Source organism: Aspergillus alliaceus (genome assembly GCF_009176365.1).
Source record: "Aspergillus alliaceus strain CBS 536.65 unplaced genomic scaffold BDW43scaffold_2, whole genome shotgun sequence".
In the NCBI taxonomy this organism is placed as follows: domain Eukaryota; kingdom Fungi; phylum Ascomycota; class Eurotiomycetes; order Eurotiales; family Aspergillaceae; genus Aspergillus; species Aspergillus alliaceus.
The window spans coordinates 929,847-944,656 of NW_022474685.1; the positions used below are offsets into that span (position 1 = coordinate 929,847).

Below are 14,810 nucleotides of genomic sequence, written 5' to 3' on the forward strand. Positions count from 1 at the left end.
TACTTGCGGTCATACTTATATGGTTGAGACTGGAGAAACCCTAGATAGCGGGATACAAGTCCCGAGGAATATGAGTTCCGTCAATCCCTCAGGTTATTCCACAGGAAGAAGGAATACAATCGTCAATCGACACCCAGTTCCACTATCTAATAAACTGAACTACCTGAGTGCGGAGACCTCGCAGCCCGGCTCTGAGCGCATCAGCAACAGCCGCATTCCGGACACACTTTATATAAAACACCCCCAGAAGCGCCAAAAAACCCCACGCCCCGCGATTCATCTTCAGCCACCTCTTAACCCGATGCACAGGCCAGAAAATGGTACCGCCCTTCCAGATAAACGCGCTCCAGTCTGGGAAATAAGTTTCGAACCAGAACTTCGCGGCCTTTGCAGGCCAAGAGGCGGCATTGCGCCCGTGTTTGCCGATATACCAGTTTGAGCAGTCGCCCGAGAAAACAGTATCCTTCAGCCGCTGGTGGATTAGATTCGTGTGCTTTTCTTCAGCAGATTGCTTTACCTCCACGATGCCGGTTCGGCGGTCGAGGATGGGGACGAACAGGGATTTTACTGCGAAGACGACCTGAGTTTCGCAGGCGAAAAGGGCCGAGTTATTTGCAGGGAAGCTGTTGGGTCCGAAGCTGTAGATAAGAATTAGTGACCATTCGCTTCTTGATAGTTAAAAGGTAAGAGGGCTTGACGAACATAATCGCCATATTCGGAAAATTATGCACATAAGTACCAAAGTAAGCCTGCGCGCCGCGAGACTCTTCCCACTGCTGATTCAGGGAGATCCCTCCCTTGCCCTTGATTTCCATGGGCGCAAGGAACTGCGAGACTTGGAAACCTGTGGCAAGGACTACAATGTCGAATGCATCCTCGACCCCGGAGGAACCAATGATACCATTCTCTGTGAACTCCTGGATCCCCTCGTTCCGTAGCACAACACTGGATTTATGCAGGCTCTCCAAGTAATCCGGGTCAAAGATGCGGCGCTTGCAACCTATTTCCATATTCAAGTCAACTGCCTCTTGCGCTTAACTACAAGGGGAAGGTATTGCATACCAAGAGGAAAAATTGGCACAATAAACTGCCAGTACTTCTCTGGCGTGCGACTTAAAATATACTCCTTCGATTCGGCCTCGGCGGCCAACCGAGCAGTAACGCCTTCGGGTGTAGGAAAGTACGTATTCGATTCTTTCTCTGCTTTCATGAAAATCTGGAGACGCAGCCAGCGCTGCCAGAGGGGGATCCAGCGGAAGGCCCATTTCTCGGCTACAGTGAACTGGTGGTTTGGCTATATTGTGTTAGCTCCGGGCATGGAACGCGTTTGGAAGACTGGCATACCCGTGGGTGGTACCATTGCGCACTGCGGGCATATTGCTGCACGAAGGCGGCTTTTTCAGCTAGGGCTGGGACGACTTGTGCTGCGCTGCAGCCGTTGCCAATGACCGCCTATACGAATTAGTTGGTAATAGCAACTTTATTTCTATGGAATAGATCCATGTGAGCGACATACCACGCGCTTTCCGTTATAGTCGACCGAGTGATCCCACCGTGCTGTATGAATGATGGGGCCCCTGAACTGCTCCATACCCTTGAAGTGAATTTCGCGGGGCAAAGAGATGGCCCCGACGGCTGAAACAAAGATACTAGCATAGCACACGAACTTGAGATCTGTTTTCACGTCGCGGAAATGGACTGTCCATTTTTCGCTCTTCTCGTCCCATACTGCGCCTGTGCATTCAACAGAGGGAATGACATGCTTGCGGAGATCGAATTTGTCGACTGTGTCTTCGATGTCTAAGCGGATGTCAGAGACGAAGCTTAGCTCTGGTAGACTGTTGGGCTTAGGGCTAACCCACATTGTAGAATCTCTGGCTGCTCGCAGAGCTCTTTTGACCAGTTGGGATTTAGGTTGAAGCTGAAGGAGTATAGATGTGAAGGGAGATCACAGCCACTGAATCACGATTAACATCCCAATAGAGACAAAGAGCACAGAAGGAGAATACCAGCCCGGATAGGTGTTGCACCTCCATGTTCCTCCTACACCGTCGAGTTTATCATACATCTACCTCCTTAGCCAGACTCCCATGCAACGGATCCGAGGATGCTTACTAGGAAGTCGTCAAACCCGAGTTCATGTCTCAGCCGGTACGCCAAGGATATGCCTCCAGGACCGGCACCGATGATAATCGTGTTCGGGGAATCAGCTGCAGCCATCGTCCTTCGCAATGGTACGAGGGAAGACAGAGCGGTATCAAATCTGTTCGACCGAAGCTGCATCACCGAATTTAAACACTCCAAGTTTCCGAATAGATATGAAATGGTCTTCGGAAGCGTAATCCCGTGTTTTTTCCCATTTCCTCTCTTTCTTCCATTAGGTTTGTTATTATAGATAGACGCGATGTGGTCATTTAACCGGCCTCGGGATTAGTTTCACGCTCCATTTGCATAGTTGCTTTCTTTCTTTCACTTCATTAGTCCTTACCTTTGCCACGTATGTCAAATACTGTTGTATTATCTACTTCATCTATTTCACATATCCACAATGGTCGTCGCAACCTCTAGCAAAGGCCATTATCTTCGCGGCGCAAAACCCGCCCAATTGGAAGAACAACGAAGTCCAAATCGCCATCAGCTCCACGAGCCTCTGTGACTCGGGCGTACACTATTACATCTATAACCGCAACGGCTCAATCTAAGATCAAGAACTCCCCCGGCGGCCACGAAGCAGCTGACCTGATCGTCGCACTTGGCCAAGATACCCAGAAATCTAGTCTCCCCAGGCCGGGTGACAAAGTAGCCATTGAAAGCGGGTTCCACTACTGTATCTCGGTCTGGTGGTATGCCTTCTGCTCTCTTCAGGCCATTGAGATCATGGACGCCGTACCCCCGCCAAAAACTGGCCGCGTATGTAAGGAAGCTCATTACACATAGGTTCAAGATGCAATGTCGCAGTTGGTCATCAAGGCTGTTTTTAATTAGTTACTACTATATGACATCCTACTGCAGCAATAATATGGCCTTCCAGTTTAACGAAAGATTTAGAATGACACCCATGTTCAAACAAACAGAGACCAAAGGAGACAGGTCGATAAGCACAAATTGCCTTGTCTCTGAGAAAAAGATTTAACCAGTCAGTTACAAACAATACCCGCTTTCCGACCCCATGGCCTAAGGTACTTGCAACCAATGCATTAGAATTAAATTTCCTGCTTCCAAAACCAGCAGCGAGTACTCTGCTGGTTGCAATACGAATGCGAGAAACGTGCAAAAGGAGGGTTATTGATAGTGCTCCTCCAACCCTATACCCAGCATGCTTTCCAGATTCCATGTTGAGGCCCAGACACCTCTTTCTCTGACATAGAATCCTCTTTTTAAATGTAAAGGTTCGATTATTACCGCCGCAAAGCCTGCTTCAGACACAGGAGGATGACCGTCCTTGCAGTTCGGGAAAGGAATTCCGTGCATGGAATCGAGGCCTGAGCGAGCACCGAGGTGGTTATGCCCACATGCACAGATATATATATACATCAATGGTTCCATTCAGCACTATCATAAGCTGCTCAATAGCAGTCTATGAACTGAGACACGCTGTCCTGCTATATTCACCATTACTGCCATCTACCCACCATGTCGCCCGTAACATCAAGGCTCATAGAAGAAGACGACGCACTCGCCGTACTTACTCTCCGTAACCTAATCTTCGACATATGCAACCAGAATGGCGGTGGGCACGGAGGCTCTGCCATTGGCATGGCAGCTATCGGCGTCGCATTGTGGAAGTACATCATGAGGTACAACCCGTCGAATCCGAAGTGGTTTGATAGGGATAGGTTTGTACTTTCAAACGGTATTCGCCCCTTCTGGTCATCATCTTTATACGTCATTATGTCAGAAAGCTAATTAGGATGACTGTAGGGCACTGCGCAATGTTCCTCTATGCCCTCAACCACCTAACTGGGTACGACGCCTGGACAATGGCGGAGCTGAAAGGGTATGGGGACGCAAAGCTGAACGGGTATGAGACGCTTGCGCATGGACATCCTGAAATTGAGTGTCCTGGTGTCGAGGTTACGACAGGGCCGTTAGGTCAGGGGATTGCGAATGCAGTTGGGTTGGCGATCGCGGCCAAGAACCTGGGGTCGACGTTCAATGAGCCGGGTTTTGAGGTTGTGCGGTCGAGGGTCTGGTGTATGACCGGGGACGGATGTTTGATGGAAGGGGTCGCGTTGGAGGGTGAGTTTGTCTGCTTCCTTACCTACGAGGCCTACTTTAGGGTATAATTGATGCTAATGGTAAGCAGCGATCTCTCTAGCCGGGCACCTGAAACTGGATAACCTAACTCTGATATACGATAACAACGGTGTGACTTGTGACGGTCCGCTAGCCTGGATCAACACCGAGGATGTGAATTCTAAGATGCGTGCTTCTGGATGGTATGTGCTCGACGTACTTGATGGATCCCACAATGTTCAAAGTATACGGGAAGCCTTGCAGCACGCAAAGAATCTTCAAGGAAAGCCAGTATTCATCAACATCCGCACAGTGATTGGAGTCGGGACAAGCACAGCAGGCACAGCAACGGCCCATCACGGTGCCTTCGATACGGAAAGTGTCGCAGCATCTAAGATCCGCGCTGGCCAGGATCCCTCTAGCACGCACTCCCCGCCCGAACGAGGCCTGGCCTTCTTTCGAGAGAGGAAAGCAGCCGGTGAGACCCTGGAGGAGGAATGGAATGACCTAATCTCGCAATACGCAAAGAAGCATCCAGTCAAGGCTGCGAAATTTGCCGCTCGTCGCTCGGGGAATCTAGACACAGATTCGATCACAAAAATTCTCATGAGGCTAGACAGTACAGTGTTCGAGGGCACAGCAACTCGAGAATCCAATGGACTCATCCTGCAGAAGCTCTGGGCGGAGTGTCCCGCTCTCTGTGGCGGAGGGGCTGATCTCGTCACCTCGAATAAATTCCTCTACTCGGAGACCGACATCTTCTTTCCAAACACTGGAGCTGGATATAAGGGTCGATATATCCGCTATGGGATCCGCGAGCACGCAATGGCGGCGATATCGAATGGGCTGGCAGCATATCACCCGCGCACGTTCCTCCCTGTCACGGCGACGTTCTTGATGTTCTACCTATACGTGCGTCCCCCTTCCTCATACATGCGAAAAAACTAATGGAAGAAACGAAATAGGCCGCTCCCGGCGTCCGCATGGGCGCGCTCAGCCATCTCCCTACCATCCATATCGCCACCCATGACTCGTTCGGTAAGCCAGGACCTTCACCTACTCGCCCGCCTCGTTCTTGATCCACTAATATACCTCGTACAGCCGAAGGTCAGAATGGCCCAACGCATCAGCCCGTCGAACTGGATAGCCTGTTCCGGGCAATGCCAAACTTGACATACATCCGGCCCTGCGACGCCGAAGAGACGCTCGGCGCGTGGATCTATGCCCTCACTAGCGCGAACGCAAAGACCAGCCCGACTATGATATCCGTCGCGCGGGACCCTGTTTCCCACGTTCCAAATACAGATCGACTACAGGTCCTGCGTGGGGCGTATGTGATTGACGAAGTCATGAATGCCGATATCACGCTTGCTAGCTGTGGGAGTAGTTTGTGCCATGTCGTTGACGCTGCTCGGATCCTGCGCGGAGACGGTGTTAAATGTCGAATTGTGAGTTGTCCGAGTTTCGATCTTCTCGATCGTCAGGAGAGGGAGTATCGAGAGGGTGTATTTAGGCTCGATGGGAAGCCTATTGTTAGTGTGGAGGAGTATGTGGCGACGACATGGGCGCGGTATGTGACGGCGAGTATTGGGATGAGTGGTTTCGGGTACTCGGCATCTAATAAGAGTAATTATGCGCGGTTTGAATTAGATGCGGAGGGTATTGTAAGGAGATTGAAGAGGTATTTGGCTTTCTTAAATGGGAGAGATGCGAGGGGAGTTGGTTGGCAGTCTCTGTAGCTCGTCCTCGGTTAAAATAGACAGTGGCATGCACAAGTGCTTTGAGTTGATTCTTATCTAGAGGTATATCTACACAAACGCTCGAGGAATGCCTTCGCTGAGCAGAATATTGCATAGATCAGGCTCCATGAAATCGACAGAGTACAAGGAGCCTTCTACCGTGGAATCGACGCCAGGTCGCATATCAGCGCAGAACCCCGCGCTGGCCGCAGAGCCCTGCAGGCTTTGAGTTTGGTTGGCAAGAATATCTTTCCACGGCTCACGATGAATATCAAACTTCCTCTTCACGCCGCGGGCCATCCTACTCCGCTGACAAGCCTGCCATTCCCGCTGCAGCGTATTCAAGAAGGTACTCGTCCGGTTCGCATTTTCGAACTGGCTGCCCATTTCGTCAAGCGCGCGAAAACAGGTACTTAAATAAGCCACCAATTCCCGGTCATGTTCATATTGCCGTGTTGGGACTATAGCAAATATGAGGATCAGCGCGGCAGAGAAGATGAAGGACACGACTTGGAAGTTGGCCCGCCGGAAGCTATAGTATCGCTCATATAGTGCCAGAGTTTGGGCAATGGCAATGGCTGATTCCATGCACATCATGCGGGCATGCGAGGAGCCTGGGCCTTGGGGTGGTTGTGGTTGGATATGGTGCCGGGAGATATATGGGCGGTGGCAGTGGATCATCAATTGGTGGTATTGCATGCTTTACTTCTTAGTGCTGGATCTGAGACAAGCCAACAACACTTACTGAAGAGCCAGAACATGAGGTAGCGGCTGTGGAAAATCTGGCTTCTCGTGGATTTTCAGCTCCGGTGGGAGATTTGCCTTCCATAGTCTCAACTTCTCCACTGTATTGGAGGTAAGCTCTTGAAGCTGATGTTTCGATATCTCACAACAGCCGTATCTATCTCGTCAGCCTGAGCTATTTAATAGGAGTGGGGAAGTGCTCACAAAATGTTCGTAAGTGGTAACATGTAATCATACAATGAAACCCACTGGTAGCACATTGGCCCCAGCGGATTCGGGAGGTTGGCCATATTCATGGATAGATACGGAGAGCCATACGGCTTCCACTTCATCGGAGGAAGGTGACTGTCCCTGTCAGGCTTTGGCACAGTGACTCCATCCATCGGGCTCCGAGTCGGTCGACCTAGATAGTAACCCCAGAATCTAAACATCAGCAGCTGTCAAAAGAGAGATAGCAAGGAAGTTGCTTACTGCTCACTCATGTAGACGGCCCAGAAGGTTATTCGGCGGACATCGTAATCCTTACACGAAATAGTACCCCTTCCCACATAAGGAGCCATATCAAGGTGCAATCCAAGGTCAAAGGCGAGCCGCATTGCCATCCCTACTCTTCTTAATAGAAATCCCGAGGTCACGAAATTCCCACTCACCACTATACAGCCAGCCTCTCGTGTCCCTCGTACACGACGCTTCATATGCACCCAAGATAACCAGCGCCTGTACCGTCGTGAGGGAAGGGTTCTCTAACTCTGACTCGAGTGAAATCTTTGCTCTATCACTGAAAAACTCGGCCAGGGATCGTGGGTAGGTCACAAGGTCGGGGTGATATTTTGGCTCATACTTAGCACCGATCGCACACCTGATTTGTTAGCGACCAACCTGTGGTTCCAGGAATTTCGACCCACATTGCATCAGACAACGTACGAGAATAATATGGCGAGTCAACCCCATCATTATTGCTCTTCTGCGCCCTCGACCTCCAAAATATCTCCTCATCTACGGCATGCAAACAAGGGCCGTGCCAGGTAAAATATAACTGAAGCAGATGCGTCTCAAGAGATTCGTCTACTTTCAGTCCAAGTCCCGCATCCTCTAGCATGTCCTGCGTCGCTCGCTGAGACGAAATTTGGCACGAAGGCGCAGCATCAACCAGTATATCCAGTAACGTGAAGTTCGACGTGGACCCAAAATACCGCAGCCGCCCATCATGCGTTACCTGGAGTTTCCCTAACCGACACGAAAGTTGGTTTGTGACTTCATCCTCCTCCTCTTCGTCAGCGTTATTCTCTGGATGCGGTGCGCTTTCTTCACCCCGTCCAATGGGCGCCGTACTATGGTAGAGGCCTGCATCCGCCAGCTCGAGCAGTGCAGACGCCGCGTTTGGCGAGGAATCATCCAGAGCAGGAGCAGAAGATATATTCATTCCGGTGCCATAATAATGCAGTTGTGAGGTGTCCTCTGGTGTCCGTGAATGCGCTGAGTGCAATTCTGACGATCCTACCGGTGGTAACAGCTCCTGGGCATCCACAGTCCCCGCACCAGCCGCTCCAGTCAACGGCGCCTGTAGATCAAAAGTCCCATCGCCCCTAGAGTGATTTTCGGGTATCAGAGCATCCTCAAAGCCACCGTGGGAGACTGAGGCCGCGGCCATTTCAGTATCTTTGTCCCTGTCATTACAAGGTGCATCGTCAAGTTTCAGCTCAATCGTCTCAAAAATGTCCTTGATAGTCAGATAATCACTCTCCTCCATCTGCGGCACCTGCAGGCCCTGGTCCTGGATATAGCGCGAGAGTCGATTGATTCTCTGCGCAAGGACATGGATCGTGACTCGCAGGGGGACTCTAAACATCCCACATCAGGATGCAGTTTCTTCGAAAATGTATTCTGGCCCGCTTACTTGCGCTTATCGCTAGTCTGCCGATAACTACAGCTCTTCCCCTTCGCCCGACAGTTCCTGCAAACCGGGGTAACACCGTCGCATTTCACCTTGCCTTCGCGGCAGGGATTGCAGGCTGTTGTGACATGTTTACGGATGGGTTTAGATGATGCCGAGGATCGTAGTGGCATTTTGCATTGCACTGCTAGAACAGACTTGATATTGAGGTTTCCTTTCGTTGCTTCTCCATGCTACTGAGGCAGGTTGTCAGTTGAGAATATCCTCGGGAACCAAGTTCCGAGGGCCACGTGACGTGCTATGGAACTCTGCGACGCGAATCGCATGATGACATCAAGCGGCCACTATTCGACCCATTGCCACGAAACCGTGCCTACCTGCTTACGCAGCTGCGAGCTGGTCACTGCTGGCTGGCGTGTTGCAGGAAACTGTATTGATTTCGAGATGATGACAAGTGTGATGCGGTGCAAAGGAACTGTCACCCATGTCATACTCGACTGCCCGCGACTGAAGATACCACGGCAAAAACTACACTGAGAGGTCGGCGACGCATTCGGCGACGTCTCAACCATGCTTAGGAGAAAAGGGGAGAATCAGCCACATGAAGGCTGTACTAGATTTTGCAGAAGCATCTCGAAGGTTTCGTAGCGCCGCGAACCAAGGGAGCCGCAAGGACAGAACCGAAGGCAAATGGCCAATACAGGCCCTTAGGCGAGGCTTAAGGGTCACCCGTAAGAAATGGGATCGTGTACGATAGAGACACAGAGGTGGGGATATAGTTGTAGTAGCCTGCGTATCGCTTAAGCTGCTGGATCCCAAGACCACGTGACCATATGATACACCATATGTGAAGTAGTAGGCTACCAGGGGTAGCCTAGGAGGCAGCTGGTGAGCTGGGCAGTAGGAAGGCAGCTACTTTGGCTATAAATAGCCGTAGCTGCTCACATAGTTAGTTGGATCACCATCACACTTGTACCTCAATTGAGGGTTACAACTTAAGCAGTTGATTTTAAACCACTACCCAGTACCGACTACCCACTATACTGGGTACGGATTCGTATTTTGGTCTTGTGGTATAAAGTCGATATAAGCGAGGGGTCAGTGTAAATGATATCATCATCGTCGTCGTCTAGGGACATCTACTCTTATATAACGGTGGCGGCTGCTTGGTCTCGTTCTCGAAATGTGTGTTGAGGAGACAGACCACTAAGCGTCTGGCCCGTGCTTCAATCTAGTCTATCCTCAGTTCCTCACACGGATTTATCCTCCTAATGACCGGAGTACTCTCCCGATTTATGACGAGAGAAGTCATCAACGTATTGCGACTTCACCGATCGAGCGACTGCAGCGCGTGATACATTAAAGAATTTGGCCGGAATCTTCCCGATGAAGTCTTCCCATTTCGCGCTCTGGCGGTTCTTCGTATGATAGTCACTATGCTGGAAGCGCTGTCAAAGGTCTGAGCAGCATATTTTGCGCCTTGCGTTGCAGTCAGGCTGTCCCTCGTACTGGATTAACGTCTGCGGCGCTGACAAAAAAAGGCAGTAGATCACTGGCGACGGTCGCAGCCGGTTAACTTATAGCATGAGAGCTTCGTAATGGGGAACGAAACTGTCTCTCGCGACCTTGGGGAAATGGATTCCTCAGCAACATCCCCGAGTACAGAGAAGTGCGAAACCTTTCACCATTGCACACTCTTCTCTGAACTCTCAGCCGCACCGCCAAAATGCTAGTCCGGGAATTGAGTGCGGGTCAGTGGGCTCTGGTTCACAACATGTACGTGCTACTATTGCCGCCTGCCGCAACAATTCCGCCACCCATATTTTTGCCAGAAGGCTGTTGCAGGAGGTCTATCAACGACATCATGTTTAATCCTGTATAAAGGATAACGTTGTTTTGTTCATAAGGAGGCCGCGAATTAAACCATAAGACCTTTTACATTTCACTGTTTACACTGCCCTAAAACCTGGTTCCGTGGCACACATGGAATTTCCATTAGATGCTTTGAGACTGACACAGTTAACATGCAGCAGGGCCCTGTAGCTGTAAGGAGCGGAAGAATTCGGCGACCCGGTGGAAAGATTTCTTGGGCGCCCATGGAGGCATAGCCTTTGATCTCGGGTCCTGCTCGGGGAAGTATTTGACCAACGAGAAGCACATTATGTCAAGGTCTCTGGCACCTTCTCCACTCCGCATACAGGGAAATGAAAACACATAGATGAAGACCCCGTGGACATTCGCTTTAGCGAGAAGATTGAGCTGTGTCCATACATAGTCAGCTTGCTCCTCCTCACTCCGCGTCGGGACAATGTCGCCTTCGAACACGCCGCTTCCGTCCTGGTTTGTGCCTTTTAGAAGTATGAAGCCACCATCTCCTCGCCTGGCTGCTCCCTCGTAGGCGCAGCAGCCGACTTCAAGAACTGCGAGAGGCTTGTTGAGCCGATAACGTTCAAGGCCCGAAATGTATTCCTCTGCGGTCTCACCTCGCCGATAGTAGTCTATACCAACGATGTCGAAAATGTCCCAGTTCACAACTTCCCAGGAGCCAGCCGAGTACGTGACTGGTCCCCTAGACTGGGCCCGAATAACCTCAATAAAAGATTGCAAGACATGATTCGGTACCACAGACTTGTCACGTAAAGCCTGCGGAATATCTTTCGACATGTGGCCGCTAGAGAACTGAGAGCCGAGGAACATTGCACGCTCATTGAATGACTCGCCAGGAAAAACTCCCTTGTTGAAGATCGTGTATTCACAGCCGGCAATAAAGACTGTATCAATGCCTTTGATTCGCAGTTTTTCAGCCGCCTCCGCGGCCTCCTCATAGTAGGCGCGCGTCCCGTCGACGCCCTCATTCATCTTCCACGGATTAAAGAACACCTTTAGTCCCATAGAGTGGGCTATTAGTGCAGCGGTTTCCAACCGGTAGATGTCCTCTCCCTCAATGCGCACGGCGTTGGCGTGCATTATCGTTGGCGATGGTGCGCATGTCGTACTCTACCAAAGCGGGATCGAATGGTTCGACGGAGAATCCATCCCCATTGAAATTGAGACCGACATCGTAAACAACACCACGGTACTTCATGGTTAAATGCTTTGTTTAAGCGTTAGGGAAAGCTAATTTGCGGGGAAAAGCCGCAAGAAAGGGCAGGGAATAGCGAAGTATATATGGCCAAAGACGGTCGTGACTCTTCCGGAGTGCGCGCTCTTGGCGGTCCCTGCGGAACCCGTTCTTATGATGTCAGGCGGCGCCGTAGACAACAGCTGTAGGTCCACTGACCAGGAGCCTAGGGAGGAAGACTTCGGCTCACAATGGAAGGGTTCGGTTGAGCATAAGACTGCGGCAACTGAGAAAGTGGCTGTAGGAAGGCCTTTTCTTCGATTCATGCTGTATGGACTACGGGTGCTAATCATGGTGGACAGTGTGATCGTTGCCGTCAGCGCAAGGTGAGAAACCTCTCTTCGCTGGTTACTGGTGGACCAGAGACTATACCTAGAGCGGCCTATCACCTAGCTTTCTATTGACTCTCTTGTTCTATGACAGACCAAGTGTGATCGCGTTAACCCATGTAGACAATGCGTCAAGACTGGAGCGCGTTGCACCTACATACTCGGTCATAAAGCCAAACCAAAGCGGCAACGAATCCTCATCTCGAGTGAATAGTGCGTTCGAACTGTTAATTCCCGTTCATTTCGGTACTGATGTTGAGTGATGATTGGCAGTGAGGGAAGACTTGAGCATATTTCCAACAAAATTGACGAGCTTGGCGAGATAATAAAGCGGCTAGGTGATAAGCGCCTTGGTACTCCTGGCTTCGCGAATCCAACTGAATTACGAGTGCCATCATATTCGTTGCTTCAGCCCAGCAGTGCTCAAACCCGCGAACAGCCTCTAAGTCGGGCAAACGTTATCGAGTCCTCATTGTTTGCCCAAGTTATGAGGCTCTCCAGGCTACTGTGGTGGACAGCTCGTATGGCAGCGTTGTCACTGAACGTACTTCCGCACTGAATCTCTTGTGGTCGACAGTCAATGTCCAAAGGCAGAAGAATGAGACCCTGGAAGGCTCACGTCCGTTTCCGAAGGAGCTTCCTTCAGGCTTCAGTCTCAGGGATCTGCCTATCCCTTCCTTGGAAAAAACCATGACGTACTTAAGGATCGCTCAAGGTGCGCGCCTCCTTATTTTTACGAGGCGCTGTATTTACTAAGTATCCTTCAGAGAGTACGCCCAGTCAGCTTTATTGGCCCTTCGAGTTTGGATCCCTAACTAAGTTCACTCAATACGTCATCAAAGCCTGCTCGCCCGGTCCCATCACAGATATGGAGCTAATTATTGTCCACTATGTTCTGTCCTAGCTCTTTACCGAGTGCTCGAATAGAGCGGTGGGTGATGCTGTCAGGCGAGATTACGAGGTGCAGGCGTTGACCTGCAGGGACAGCCTGGAAACAATCATATCAAGCCTTTCCTTCCATATAAATACGAATATGGACTCTATATGCGCTATGTACATGGCTGTATGTTTACCTCTGAAATCCCCGTTGCCCTTCCCGATCGTAGTTGTATTCCTAGTGCTAAATTTGGCAGGCCCTTCACTGTCTTCATTGTGGAAGAGCTTTCACAGCGTGGATGTTTATTTCCAGGGCGTCACTTATGAGCCAGGCCCTTGGGTTACATAGCAACCGCGTTGTGGCAGTAGAGCCAGCAGAAGGTGTACAGAGGAAGATCAGCCTGTTCTGGGCGATTTACGTACTTGAGAAGTCTGTGTCTCGTGCCATTACGCTCGCTTCTGAGCTACAACAAATGATAGCTGCGAGACTTGAATTCTATGCAAGTCATCCTGGTCGCTTGGGCATGTTCCGGCTAACGTTATTCCTCAGGAACGGCCAAACCAATGGACTAACCATGTAATACATCCTGGGCTGTGTAGGTTTATCATACATGCCAACCGGGCCTTCGATTACTCTACCTTGGCATCCATCTATAGAGGTGCTCCGTTGGAGAAACCTTTCAGCATGGTTTCTTGTACAGAGTGTATCACAGCAGCCAGGGCAGCCCTTGAAGATAGCAAAGTCTGTATTTCCATTGTTGCAGATGCACCAACATGGCCTCCCAGTGTTGACTTGTGGGTCAATGAGATCCTTCTGTTAGCACCGTTCATGGCATTCTTAATTCTAGTCTGCAACATTGTCGGGAACTCTGACCCGTCAGACTTGGAGCGCTTACAACAATTGATTGACAGTCTGCATTCGCTGGCACGATCGCCTCGGTATTCCAGCTGCATTAGACAGCTGCGCATTTTCAAGGCCTCTATGATGTCGCCGCGAATTACGTCCAGACCGAGGCAAGAAGACGTTCACCTCACCTTATTGGCGATCAATATACTGATCTAGCCATCGACACATACCTAACCGATCATAATTGGCCTGATATCGAGTCTGAGCTCTGGAAAACATCCCAATTTGATAATTTCTGATGTGTCGAGAATTCTATGCTGGGTGAAAGATTGAATACATTTTCTTTGAGGCGACCCCCATAAAACTACTCCCCATTTTTCAGCCTAGCGTCTTTGCCGTGAGGTCTGGAATTCGGAGAGTATGAAATGGTGAAGCTGATTTTGCACTTCTCTGTAGCGTGGGAGTTTAAGGACCTGTATCGCCGGGGTGAACTAATGCGGAGCTTGACACGCTCTGTTGCTGGTTGTTGAATTCGCGGTCAATTTGGTGTGTACTGAGTGAGCGCTAACCACTGGCCGATGGCGGGCCCAGCCAGAGGTCGCGAGCACAAGAGACTTAATGCAGGGAATCAAGGTATCCCGGATCAAAAATGCGTCCCTTGCGGCTGTCACACCAACTTAAGATTAAAGTTCTCTCTACAGTAGACTTGTGGGAAATCAGGTATTATAGCCTTCTCTTGTTTTGCTCAGGGGTGCGAGGTCACAGCCATTAATATGAGTGATGTTTAAGACCAGCATTATCTAGAGTTTTGCCAGCCCAGACAGGCGTTTGATCGCCGTGTCTCCCACACCATATCCAGTTCTTCATATATCTGTAACATGCCAAAATTCCGCCGCATAACCGGTGAACAAGTTGCAGATATTACCAGAAAATCATTAAAACCTAGTTCGTGCTTCAACCGATGCGTACCCTATCGCAATACCGCTAGGACCGGCACCAATGATTATGGCGGTGGGGACGTAAG

General features: G+C 50.4%; 5 protein-coding genes across 5 annotated transcripts; 2 read left to right on the forward strand and 3 right to left on the reverse strand.

Moving 5' to 3' along the window:
• Window positions 1–159: 159 nt before the first annotated feature.
• BDW43DRAFT_296389 (flavin-containing monooxygenase) lies at window positions 160–2,220 on the reverse strand (the record flags this gene model as incomplete). The annotated part of the gene is made up of 9 exons (XM_032044201.1): window positions 160–226; window positions 267–638; window positions 703–1,000; window positions 1,063–1,294; window positions 1,345–1,452; window positions 1,517–1,800; window positions 1,863–1,957; window positions 2,010–2,068; window positions 2,116–2,220. The coding sequence occupies 9 exons, from the start codon at window positions 2,218–2,220 to the stop codon at window positions 160–162; spliced, it is 1,620 nt and encodes a 539-aa protein (XP_031905864.1).
• Window positions 2,221–3,633: 1,413 nt separating this feature from the next.
• Window positions 3,634–5,975, forward strand: BDW43DRAFT_296390 (Transketolase, thiamine diphosphate binding domain-containing protein; the record flags this gene model as incomplete). The annotated part of the gene is made up of 5 exons (XM_032044202.1): window positions 3,634–3,853; window positions 3,922–4,239; window positions 4,307–5,148; window positions 5,202–5,274; window positions 5,338–5,975. The coding sequence occupies 5 exons, from the start codon at window positions 3,634–3,636 to the stop codon at window positions 5,973–5,975; spliced, it is 2,091 nt and encodes a 696-aa protein (XP_031905865.1).
• Window positions 5,976–6,044: 69 nt separating this feature from the next.
• On the reverse strand, window positions 6,045–8,786 carry BDW43DRAFT_296391 (Zn(II)2Cys6 transcription factor; the record flags this gene model as incomplete). Its single annotated transcript, XM_032044203.1, has 7 exons — window positions 6,045–6,675; window positions 6,721–6,876; window positions 6,924–7,142; window positions 7,191–7,323; window positions 7,370–7,578; window positions 7,625–8,560; window positions 8,617–8,786. The coding sequence occupies 7 exons, from the start codon at window positions 8,784–8,786 to the stop codon at window positions 6,045–6,047; spliced, it is 2,454 nt and encodes an 817-aa protein (XP_031905866.1).
• Window positions 8,787–10,319: 1,533 nt separating this feature from the next.
• On the reverse strand, window positions 10,320–11,580 carry BDW43DRAFT_319287 (uncharacterized protein; the record flags this gene model as incomplete). Its single annotated transcript, XM_032048880.1, has 1 exon — window positions 10,320–11,580. The coding sequence occupies one exon, from the start codon at window positions 11,578–11,580 to the stop codon at window positions 10,633–10,635; it is 948 nt and encodes a 315-aa protein (XP_031905867.1). The 3' UTR covers window positions 10,320–10,632.
• Window positions 11,581–11,851: 271 nt separating this feature from the next.
• On the forward strand, window positions 11,852–14,085 carry BDW43DRAFT_319289 (putative transcriptional regulatory protein; the record flags this gene model as incomplete). The annotated part of the gene is made up of 10 exons (XM_032048881.1): window positions 11,852–11,974; window positions 12,037–12,060; window positions 12,158–12,276; window positions 12,337–12,537; window positions 12,582–12,778; window positions 12,831–12,960; window positions 12,991–13,126; window positions 13,197–13,465; window positions 13,540–13,926; window positions 13,959–14,085. 10 exons carry the CDS (start codon window positions 11,852–11,854, stop codon window positions 14,083–14,085), a joined length of 1,713 nt encoding a protein of 570 aa, XP_031905868.1.
• Between the last annotated feature and the right edge of the window lie 725 nt (window positions 14,086–14,810).